This window comes from Apus apus, chromosome 2, assembly GCF_020740795.1.
Source record: "Apus apus isolate bApuApu2 chromosome 2, bApuApu2.pri.cur, whole genome shotgun sequence".
Classification (NCBI taxonomy): Eukaryota; Metazoa; Chordata; class Aves; order Apodiformes; family Apodidae; genus Apus; species Apus apus.
This window is the reverse complement of record NC_067283.1, coordinates 148,764,880-148,777,062: the sequence shown is the minus strand read 5'-3', so window position 1 is coordinate 148,777,062 and position 12,183 is coordinate 148,764,880. Positions and strand designations below refer to the sequence as shown.

Genomic DNA, 12,183 nt, shown 5'->3' with positions numbered 1-12,183 from the left:
CCAGCCTCCAGCCTGGAGCCTCCCTAGCTGGCAGGCAATAGGATGTATGAAAGCTATATGCATTTCCCATGTTTCTCACACTTTCTCCCTAAGCACTGCTGCTGTCCCTGTAGGGGACAGGATGGTGAATAAACAGCTTTGGTCTGCTCCAGCATGGCCTCCCTTGGGCTCCCTGCCCCATCCCTATTTATTCCACATTCAAGCAATACGATAAAGCAGTCACAGATCCTGTTAAAAGTAAGGATAAAAGCTGGAAATCTTAAAAGCTACTAAAATAGATTATCAAGTAATTTGATGCTCTGTGATCAGCATCTTTCTCACTCCTTTCACACCCTTGTCCTGCTCTGCAGTTCCTGGCAGAAGCTCAGGGTCCCTCACAGTGGTGTCTTTGTAAAGGCATTTGGGCCCCTTCTGTTTTCAGTGTTGGCTTTTAGTAAGAAGGATGAAGAACATTCCTCTGGGGGCCAATAAATTAGTGTAAGCCACAATCCCACAATTATGCTAATAGGAAACAAATGCAGGATCATGGTCTTTAAACGCTCTTCCCTTCTACCCACTGTTGAATCAAATCAGAGCAGAGTAAGAAGGAACAAACCAAAAAGTACTGCCAGGGTGAATTTACTGCAAAGGCCTGAGAAAAACATGTCTTTACCAGGTCTGCCTGCTGCCCAACATGCCACACACACCTACATCTCTGCCCCTTCCAGCGCTCACGCTGCTGAGTGTGAGAGCTAAAGATATTAAAAAGAAATAAAGCAGAGCAGAACTGGAGATACAGAAACGGGATGTAACTGTCTGAATACAGACTGCAACTTTATCCTCATGAAATGCCTTCTCAGGAGGTAAGCTGCAGAACCTCTGCAGAAATGTTTCCCTCTTTAAAAAATTTCCTAAGTCTGCCAATAGAAGCTGCAAGCAAGTCATTGCCCACCCTCCCTGAAAAAACAAATCATAAGGAGGGCTCAGCAAAGCACATGCAAAGAGAAAACAACCAGTCCCAACATATGCTGAGGCCTCTGGGATGTTCCCTTGCCATGTCCTTGGCCATCAGCCTTGGAGCCATGCAACATTTATGTTTCCCAGTAAGCCTGTCTGTGCCCAGAGCACTCTGAGGGACTTGGAGCTGTGACATCCAGGGTAGGTTCCTCCTTCTCTATCTCCATGGAAAGACTGTGGCTCTCAAATAGAGCAACTACCTTCCCCAGAGACAGCTCCCACCTTAGGATCTTCTGCTCCTCCAGCCCTCCAGCACAATCCTGAATATTTAGGTAATGTACTTTGGAGCTCAAAGTTTTTAGCTTTCCTCCTCCCTCCAGCCCTCTGACATTTCTACTGTTATTTCCAGTTAGTGCACAGATTTGATGGTGTATTCTTAAGAAAATTTGTCAAAGCCCAAACTCATACACCTTCTCTGAATTGTTTGGGGATTTTTTTACTGGATTTGGCAACTTTCATGGCCAAATATGCAGTGACAGAGATGGGAAATAATGCTCAGGATGAGATATATCTTAGAAACTCCATACCATTTCACCAAAGGAAGCAGGTAAAACCCAAAATCTCTACCACTGGCTTCCTTACATTAGCTCAGATATTCTGACTTAACAGCCCAGTCCCTGGAGCCGACAGACAGACACCACAGCTGCAAAGAAAAGCTGTAAAACCCTAAAAGGCTAAAGAAAGGTCACAAAGGAAAATAAAAGAAATATGGTATTTAGTAATTTATTAGAATGTAGGTTTTAATCCCAAAGAGGTTTTTGTATCTCAGTTTTTCAAACCAGAATCTGTCAAGAGTCAAGAAAGGAACCGGCCCTTTGTGTTTCTTTCTAAGGAGGTGTGCTCATTTTTCCTTTTCCAGACCTCATACATACCGCAGGCCAGGGGCTGTCCTTGTCTCTTGGTGCCTTGGACCTCCTGTCCTTCGGTGTCTACACACCAGCACTGTCCTCCCTGCTGACACTGCACTGGTGTGTAGCCCCCACCAGCATCACAGGATGGCACGTAGTTGTGCTGGTAGCGCAGGGCTGCGTTCCGCTCAACCTCACACTTTGAGGGGCCTGGAAGAAAAGCAGGAGGCATTAAGGAGGGAAAGCTTAAAGCTTCAGAACCGCCTCTGCTTGATCCCATTGTTTGCTTATTTCAGAGGAAAAAAAAAAATAAAAAAATAATTTTCTGACTGTTTTCAGTGAAACTCCAAGACCAAGACAAAAAAATTTCATCCTCTTTTGGTCCCAGGGTTTTCTGCTGTAGGTATTAATTTCTGAAAACTAAACAGAAAGTAAAACCTTGACACATTTTTTCAGCCACAGTCATGGCCAGGCAGAGTAGCAGCATGTACTTGGAGCCATGCTGGAGGCTTCTCCAGCAAGGAGCTCTGGCCCTTAACGCAAATACAAAACTGGTCCAGAGAGAGATTTGCACCTTGGGAAACTGAGATGAAGGCAAACATCACAGCTGCTGAAGAGAATGAGGGCCCTGACTGTGGAGATTTGGTCTGGGACCACAAAATATCTGAGGAACCTATTCCTGTCAAACTGGCTTTAATGGCAGAGAAGCCAAAACTCTGTAAAGCAAATCTTCTGAGTTAGGATCTTTCAAATACCAGACTCCACTCTCCCAACATAAATTTTGCTTGTTTATATAAACCTGCAATCCTACAACCTAAACATTTCCCACTTTCAAGAGCTTTCCAGTTACTCTGAGCTACCAGGTTGACGAAGCAAGAACATCACAACAGAACAACCTGTTCATCAAGGAAATCTGACAACTTTCCTAATGTGTACGGCTTCAGGCGGTGGTGCGAGATTTGGGCGAGTCCCTGAAGTGGTCCCCTCAGCGGCTGAGGAACGTGGTCACATCTCCATCTTGTGGCTGTTACTGCTTCATCTTTGCTGACAGCCGCTGCATCCCCAGCTACAGTCAGACCTTATTGCACAACACTGTGCAGCAGAAGGGGGAAGATGCCTTCCAGCCTGCCCAGGATGACCAGCTTGTCCCAGAAACAGAAAAACCATGTGACCATGTGGCCGTATCTGCTTAATATCTCTGGTGATGAAACTCCTTAGCAAGGGTCAGACAGTAGCATCAGAGGAATTTGGATGGAAGGATGAAGTCTCACATCAGGGGGGTAAAACCTTCCCCAGCAGCCAAGCAATTCTCTTGGGTTCTTGTATAGGAGAATGAAGTAGGTACCCGAGTTCACTCGGGTACATAAAATAGTGAGCACTTTCTCAGGCTTTTAATTGAATAAATTATCAGATTCACTTCCATAATCTCAGGGCAACAGATACAGAAAGTTCACGGGATTTCAAAACATGCAAACTTCAAGTGTGTGTGAAAGCTTTGACCAGAGGACGGGTACATTCTGCTGGTAAAAATTCACAACCCAGAGGCTAAAAAAAGCCAGTTACAATTCAGGGACTTTGATTCCTGCACTGAAACTGTGACACTATGTGCTTTTAATGCAAGAGGCTCCTAGAATAATTCTCCCTGATGGCCGCTGTCACATAGAAACTCCAAGATTGTCACCATATTTACAGGGAATCACCTGTGAGCTACTTACACCTGAACTTGCCAGAGGTAGCCAGCTGAACCCCCAGGAACCGCCTCTGCAGGATCCGGTACATGCTGGTCTCTGTGAACGTGCGGGGAGGTGCCAGTGTAGAGAAAACCGTGTCATAAATCTCATCAAGCAGCAGTTCCAAGCCTGAGAAACAGAGACTTTTAGCAGAGAGCCTGGTTTTAAAACAGAAATCACCTGCTTTACACCAGAGTTGCAGAACTGGAAGCCTATCAAGAAAAAGAAAACCAGTCCCCTAAACAGACCAAACGTGAACTTGGGACTGCATAACCCTGATGCACCACATCATACAACCCACTGCAGAGTGCCCAGACACCAGCTTTATACCTTGACATCGACCAAAAGAAGCAGGAGGAACACCTCATAACCACCACTGTGCTGCGGTTTTTATTAGGTTCAGTCTGCAGTAGAGTAATTGATGGATATTTGAAAACTGATGTCACCAAAAAACAATCCCCAACCATCTTGTCTGATACAAAAAAAAAAAAAAAAAAGGAAAATATGTGTATTTATTTCCTTGAGTGCACAGATTTTTTTGAGGCCTTCTTACCCTTGTGGGAATTATATGTTGGAAGTTCTCATTTACCATCTAAATGTGAAGATATTGTGCACTGCATTTCTCTTGTTGGTTTTGGTTTGCTTTTGGTTTGTGGTTTTTTTCTTTGTTTTAGGTGTGTTGGTTGGTGGTTGGTTGGTTGTTTTTGTTTGGGTTGTTGGCTTTTTTTTTAATTTTAAAACAACATTACCTAAAAAAGAGGTGCTAAAAGTCTTCAACCTCCTCATTTCTCCTTGGAAAAAACATTTTTTCTTCCAAAGTGTTCCATTAACTATAATAAGTGTTCCAGCTATTAACATGACTAAAAGTCTCATGCCCGAGGTTATGAGATAAAAGGAAGGATCATCTGATGTGCCCACCTGTGGCAGGGCATTTGTACTAGATAATCTTTAAAGGTTCCTTGTAGCCCAAAACATTCCATTATTCTAACTGACCAAGAGGAAAAAAGTTCAGAGTCCAGGCCCCTTATATTCCCCTTGGTCTTTAATTGAACTTAGTGAATATAACACAGCTTTCTAGTGTGGGCAGAGGTTGGACATTCAGAAATCCTATTCCACCATCCCAGAAACGTCAGGATTAGTTCCCAGGCAGCAACTACAGTTGCTGCTGATGGAAGCCTTGCTCCTAAGGGTGGGATTTCACCAGTGAGCTCCAGCTTTTCCCATGGGCTCTAAACTGGTCACAGTCTTCACCCTTGTAAGAATGAAATGGAATTCCCACGTGAAGCTGAAGACTGATAACTTATTTGGCCCTTTCTGCTCAAGCCAAAGGCTCAGATGCTGGAGTGTACTTACCCGTGTCTGCTAACTCCCTCCCCAGGCTGTCCACACAGTAACAGTACCCAGAGACCTCTGGGAATGTCTCCCGCAAGGAGCTGAAAGTCTGGAAAGCCTTTGGGAGCCTGGAAGGAAAAGCAGCCTCCTGTGAAGAGCCTGGGGAGGCCCATCGACAACAACAAAGAAGCATCTGCATTTCCCTCCCAGATTTGTCCAGCAAGGATGTCTGCAGAGCACAGAGCCATCACAAACCCCTTTGGTCTCTTCATGGCAACCAGCTCTGACATGACCCAGATCAGTGTTTCAGCCAGCTAACAAGTCTCCTAAAAGCCATTTTTTAAAAACAAACAAAGGACAATCTCCCCTCAGACAGACTTCCGACCCTTTCTAAGCAGGTACCCAGCACCTAACACTCATTTTCAACCCCACTGACATCTTTGAAAGCCTGTCAAAGAGTGTAAACTAGACAGACATTGGTTTAATGTCATTACAACACCCGTTCCACAAATCTGCACAGGATGGCAAAGTGCCTAAACCAACAGGTTGTTTCCTCTCCCCTATATGCCATGCACATTTTCTGCACTGAATTAAGCACAAAAGCTGATAAAAACTTGACTAATCTTTTTCATTTTCAGAGCATGGCTCAACAGATTAAGGAGCAAGGGTCTTTGGCACAGTACAAGTAAGACTGACCCTTTTGGAGATCAGAGAGACACTAGTTTCCAGTATAATATTCTAGAAGTGACAACAACCAGATTCTAGTAAAACAATTCTTTAGGAAGGAAATTTAGTAGCATCACAGTTGGAAAAAACATAACAAATGTGATTTTAACTGACAGACACTCCAGGGTTTCTCCAAGAAAAGAGAAGTTTTTCTAGATTTAGGCAATATGACCAGGGGAACAATTTTGCCAAATTCCAAACCAACCATATTATTTTAGGCACACATACCCTTACCCTGAAATATGATAAAGGTCTGGTGTCCCAGATGCATGTGGCTTATTTGGGAAAAATGTAACAATAGGGAACTTTAATTTTCTACTCAATACATCCAGAGAATTACACAAAATAGCTTTTTTTTTTTCTTTTTACCTCAGAAGGACACATAGCAGCAAGAGTAATGGTGGATTAGGCCATGGTCAACTGGGAAAAAGTTAACATGCCAAAGCATTTTACAGCAGCCCTATGAAACCATGACTGTGACCAGCTGCAGTTCTGGTGCCACTCTCCTGCAGCCTTGGGGCTGCTCTGCAGAGTGTGAAGCCTCTGCGGTGCCCCAAGAAATGCAGTGAAAGGCTCTTCTGGCTCAGAAATACCCATCAGGTGAGAGGAGTGGAGTCATGGGCCTTTGGTACCACCAAGAGTCTGCTCAGGAGCTCTGCCACCACTTGCCAGGAGAGCTGAAGGTGTTACTGCTTCCTCAGTACAGCAAAGCACAACGTGGAGAATGCATGAAGCCACAGCAACCCCTGGTGGGGGAGAGGGCTGGGAATCTTGGGATTTTCCCAGCATGTGGTCCTGGTCTCAGAGCTTGCTTCTCCCCGTGTAGCATGAATCGGCTCTGGCACTGTCCCATGTCTCCAAATTAAAAGCCTACTGACACCCTTCACTTTGGATTGTCAAATCCTGCTCTGCTGATGACATTGGCATGTTAAAAACAACCAAAATATCATGTTCAGGGCACAGAGAGACTTCTGTCAGTATTTCAACAATGCAAATTAATATACAGAACCACAGGAATCATTTAGCTTGGAAAAGACCTTTACCACTAACCCAGTACACTGTCAAGTTCACCACTAAACCATGACCCTCAGCACCATATCTACATGGCTTTTAAATACCTCCAGGGATGGTGACTCCACGACTTCCCTGGGCAGTCTGTTCCCAAGCCTGACAACCCTTTTGGTGAAGAAATTTTTCCTAATATCCCAATATCCTTCCCTGGTGCAACTTGAGGTCATTTCCTCTTGTTCTATCCCTTGTTATTTGGGAGCAGAGACCAACCTCCACCTCACTACAGCCTCCTGTCAGGTAGCTGTAGAGAGCAATAAGGTCTCCTCTCAGCCTTCTTTTCTCCAGACTAAACAACCCCAGATCCCTCAGATGCTCCTCATAAGGCTTGTGCTCTAGACCACATATAAATCCATAAATACCATATTTCTATGGTGTTCTACATACACACAGATATAAATGGCCTGGGCATTTCTAGAGCTTTATGCTCCCTGGATTATCATGCACAGATCCACTGCCCAGTCAGGAATATAAACCTTTCTTATCTTAGGAGAGCAGTGCTCCTATATTCAAAGGCAGACTTCTCCATTGCTTATGTCTTTGGAGCTCATCACCTCAGCACCTCAGCCTCTAGCTGAGGGAAACAGGATGCAATGAAAATATTCTGCCTTTCATCCTCAATGTTAAGAAGTCACATGCATAATTATACTCCTTTTATACATGGCAGATGTGTAGTCATATCCTGTAATTCTGGTTATTTTCTTCTAAGTTGAGAGTACAGCTAAATAAGGTACAAATTTATATAAATTAGGCCCACACATACACACAAAAAGAGGACAGAACTTTTCTCACCTTTCTTGGAAAATTCACTTCCTACTGCTTCTTTTTTCTTTTTTTTTATCATCCTCTTTTTAATCACAGTCCTCAAGATGAGTAGAGCTAGCACAGAGTACCTCACCTATCAGACCCAAACCCAAACCACAGCTGAAGATGAGACAAAAATGTCTACATTTAAGTTATGGATAAATTTCTAGCATATCCATGTGTTTCAACAAGAATGCTCACATTCCAAAATATGGAAAAGTATATCAATGTGAGGTTGTTGACCTTTTCTTCCAACTGTGAGCCTCTTCTCTTGGCCTCCAGCAAAGGCAAGTCACTACTGATCTTCAAACACAGGTTTGCAAGTAACCCCTTCTGTTTTTCCATGTGCAGCTCAAATTCAAGCTCAAAAAGGCTCAAATACCTTTGTCATTGACTACTTGGAAACACAGAGAAACATAAATCATACTTCTTTCCACTACCAAGGAAATAATACTTAATAAGGCAGAACTTCCAGTGAGCTATTATCAAGGCACTGACACAAGATCTTCAATCTGATAAAAATCATAGCAAGAAAGTGAAAAAGATCGTCTTTGACTTTTGATTTTTTTATTTGATCATTCTCACCTACTCACTACAGGGGCTTCTATATGGCTACTCATCCAAGCAGGACCTGGGCACAGTCTGTATGAAATAAGTAACAGGACCCAAGTCACTAGAGTGAGACAGGAAAGTTGGGCTCATCTTTCTTTCCAAAAGTCTTCCTCTTGGGAGAAATCTTAGCTGTAAGTTTCTGAATGTCTCAATTTATTGTTTTTTTAAACATACTGATATATTCTAGAATATTTATAAAAGCATAAGGAAACGATTTGGAAAGGGAGTTAGTTTGACATGTCTAGATTTCAAAACTCAGTGTGCGGAACCAAATAAAGTTGCTCCACTTCTTCCACATGAACATGAAATATGGATTTAAATCCCTTGCTGCTATAGGTCTTTGCTGTGGAACTCATCCATTCAACTCCCTGTTTTGGCCCCTGTTCATGGGACAGGATAATGACATTTCAGGCAGGAATAGTGTGAAAATACATATATTAATGATCTAAGATGCTCAGGTATGATTGCAATGGGTTAAGTCAATGACATAATTAGAAAGGTAGACAGCTGGGAGTGAAATGATCCTGCTGTGATTCATTACAGGAAACAAAAACAAGAAAAGCCCAAACACACAGGCCTTTGCAGGCTAATCTCCCAACGGAAGAAAAAAAAAAGTTAATTTAAAGCATTGCAATATCCTCTGTAATTTCTTTTTTAGACTTCTCAAACTCCATAGGCCAACAAACAAAACAATCAGATTACTTTGCACTTGCCAAAACAATGTCCCAAAGCACTGAGAAATTTGCACTGTGCATTTGGGCTTGCCTTTCAGTTTTTGCTTAAATTAAAACAGAAAACCCTCAAATCAGCACAAATGACATTTGCAATAAAATGCCTTTGCCACTGCAGAGCCAAGTAAGAATGAGACATTACATTTACTCCACTGCCCTCCACTGGAGAAATGTATTGACTGAGATGCCAAGATAAGGACACTTCTTGAGACCAAAAAGATTTCTCCAGTGTCTGAATATCTGCACCAAAAGGAACTCCTCTCCCTGCAGTTCCCCTTGCCCATCCCTTATTTCTCCACCCGAGCCTTAATTTCCAGCTCATCCACCAGACAACAGCTTCTTGTTGGACTTTTTGGCTTGTTGGCTTCTTGTTGGATCCAGTGTTTTGAACTTTTCCCTATCACACTCCAACAACCTGAGACCTGTTGTACATCACCACGCCTGTTCATCACTCACTGGTTCAGCCAAGTGCAAGCAACCGTGGCACTGCCTAAATCACAGAATCATCACAGGAAAGGACTTCTGAGATCACTGAACCCAGAAAAAAACGTTGAAACCTGCCATGCCCACTAGCGCATGTCCTGAAGTGCCAGGTCTACATGTTTTTTTAACAACTCCAGGGATGGTGACTCCATCACCTCCCTGGGCAGCCTGTTCCAATGCCCAACCACTCCTTCGGTAAATAAATTCTTCCTATTATCCAATCTAAACCTCCCCTGCTGCAACTTCAGGCCATTTCCTCTGGTCCTGTCACTATTCACTTGGGAGAAGAGGCCAACACCCACTTCCCTACAACCTCCTTTCAGGTAGTTTTAGAGGGCAAGGAGGTCTCCCCTCAACTTCTTTTTCTCCAAACTGAGCTATTTCACTTCCCTCAGCTTCTCCTCCCAAGACTTGTGCTCTAGACCCTTCACCAGCTTTGCTGCCCTTCTCTGGACACACTTCAGCACCTTAATGTTCTTCTTGTAGGTTTGGGCCCAAAACTGGACACAGGATTCAAAGTGCAGCCTCATCACTGCCAAATACAGGAGGATAATCCTCTAGTCCTGCTCACCACATGATTATTTCTCAATCAGGATGCTGTTGGCCTTCTTGGCCTCTTGGGCACACTACTGACTCATGTTCATCCGTCTGTTAACCAACACCCCAAGGTCCCTTTCTGCTGAGCAGCTTTTCAGCCACTCTTCCCCAAGCCTGTAGCGTTGTCTGGGGTTGTTGTGACCCAAGTGCAGGACCCAGCACTTGGCTTTGTTGAACTTCATACAATTTGACTCAGGCTATCGATTCAGGTCACTCTGCAGAGTCTTATCAACCCTCAGGTAGATAATATGAACGAGAGTTTCCCACTATCGGGTGGAACTTGCTATTTGCACACTGCCACTTGTCCATCTGTCCTTCTCTTTTCATCTCCCATTTGGAATCATCTCTCCTACCTCATATATACATCTGAATTCCTCTCTTTGTTCTGCGTTTATCTCATTTGCTGTTGTCCATCTGTCTGAAAGGTAGCCCTGGCTAGTCTTCCAAATAGAGATTGCAATGTGGTATCCACTGCTGTGTGAGGACACACTGATTAGACGATGGGGATGGAACATCAGGCTTTAAATCAGAAGAAAAAGATTTTTTACTTGCTGCACTGATTAACAGAAAGTAACATAATATGGGTCACAGGAGAAAGGCTTCATGTGGAAAAATAAAATGCAGTGAGACACTGACTTGAAGGGGTACGAAGGATTGCCTCCCTGCTTCAGAAGCCTACAGTCTCACCTGTTGTAACTATGAATGAGATCAAAAAACATCATGTCTGTCGTGTTGACAAATTTGCACTGGACAGGCAGAAACTCCCCATCTGCTGAGCACTGAGGAGGGCTCTTCTCCCCAAACCCATGCAGAATGCGGCGGTCTCGGATCTCACAGTTACCTGGACCTGAACGGAAACAAATATAATGTTTACTGATGTTTCCACTTCCCACAAACGGCTGAGTAGCCATCTCATAGGCTGGAAGGGGCTTAGATTCATTTCTTTGAACATGGACATCTAGATGCCTCATACCCTCTTTATAAGGAGCTGTAAGTTGGACTCAATGTTCTTTATGAGTCCCTTCCAGCTTGAGATACCCTATGATTCTAGGAAACAAGGACTTAAGCTCCTCAGTTAAACACCTACACTTCTGTAGCATAAGTGAGGTCTGCAGTGTCCAAGCTTCTTTTCTATCACCCTTCATTCACATCAAACCTTCCCACCGTATAAACCCCACTATTCTGTCAATTATTACTTACACCACGTTGGCTTTCCTCTCTGCCTGGTGCCATAAATCTCCATTCCTTCTGGATCTACACACCAGCACTGACCCAGCTTCACGTCACACTGCACTGCATCAAAAGCCCCTGAATCCAGGCACTGAGGGATGTAGGAGATGCTACTGCTGTTGATGTAGCGACTCACCAAGATCCTCTGTTTTTGCAGCTGGCAGAAGGATAAGCCTGTAGTAACAGAGAGGGATACTGTTAGAAGAAGGTACTTGTTGGGCACTGAACAATTTATTAGGAAACCTCTGAATTTTCCCAGAGCTGCATGTTCTGATTCTGCCACCCAGGTGACATGAGGACATTGATGGACTCGGGTTTATAAAACTGGTATACAGATACCCACTACAGAAGGGGTGGAAGCTCTCCAACTCAAAAATCAATACACTAAGTTAATCTTTCATTCATTATTTACATTTCTGTGACCTTCATAAATACAGACCATCCAGATGTATTAAGTTTCCCTGATCAGCCCTGAAGAAACTCCAGAACTTCCACAAGAAAGACCTAGCAAATCATAAGAAACTAGAGTCCATCAAAGTCTGGGGGTCATCTATTCTTGATTTCAGCAGTTCAAATGGAGATGCAAACGGTTCTGTGCCCAATCTGAACACAAACAGAAACTTGTGACTTACAAGATGTGGGATATCCATTCTGTTTGCTGCCAGGTACCTCAATGCCATTCTCATCCACACACCAACAGGAAAGACCATCCCTACTGCACTGAACTGTCCTGAAGGAGATGACAAGTAGTTTATTTCATTTAGTTAGTGACAGAGTCCTCAGTCAGTACTGGACATAAACAAAAATACAGGGCAACCAAACAAATTTAAGTACTTTAACACCACAAAAAACGGAATCAGGAAGGGCAGTGTTTCTGGTGACTCTAACTCTACCTGATGGGAGCTCTTAATGCTAGTAATTCTCAGAAATCTTCAGGAATTGCAGATAAGTGACTTGAAGTCATTCAGGAAACAAGCAGGTTGGACAAAACCCTTGTTTTTGGTATTTGAGATTTACCTGATATTT

The 12,183-nt window shown here is 43.5% G+C and overlaps 1 protein-coding gene across 1 annotated transcript in view; it reads right to left on the bottom strand.

Annotated features, from left to right (window-relative positions):
* The window catches only part of TG (thyroglobulin), a 157,477-nt gene that overhangs the window by 142,279 nt on the left and 3,015 nt on the right, over positions 1–12,183 (bottom strand). Inside the window, exons 3-8 of the mRNA XM_051610309.1 lie at positions 11,790–11,887; positions 11,128–11,331; positions 10,615–10,774; positions 4,928–5,034; positions 3,560–3,703; positions 1,869–2,054 (exon numbers count right to left, since the gene is read on the bottom strand). Coding sequence (XP_051466269.1) covers positions 1,869–2,054; positions 3,560–3,703; positions 4,928–5,034; positions 10,615–10,774; positions 11,128–11,331; positions 11,790–11,887 — 899 coding nt within the window. The remainder of the gene's footprint in view (positions 1–1,868; positions 2,055–3,559; positions 3,704–4,927; positions 5,035–10,614; positions 10,775–11,127; positions 11,332–11,789; positions 11,888–12,183) is intronic.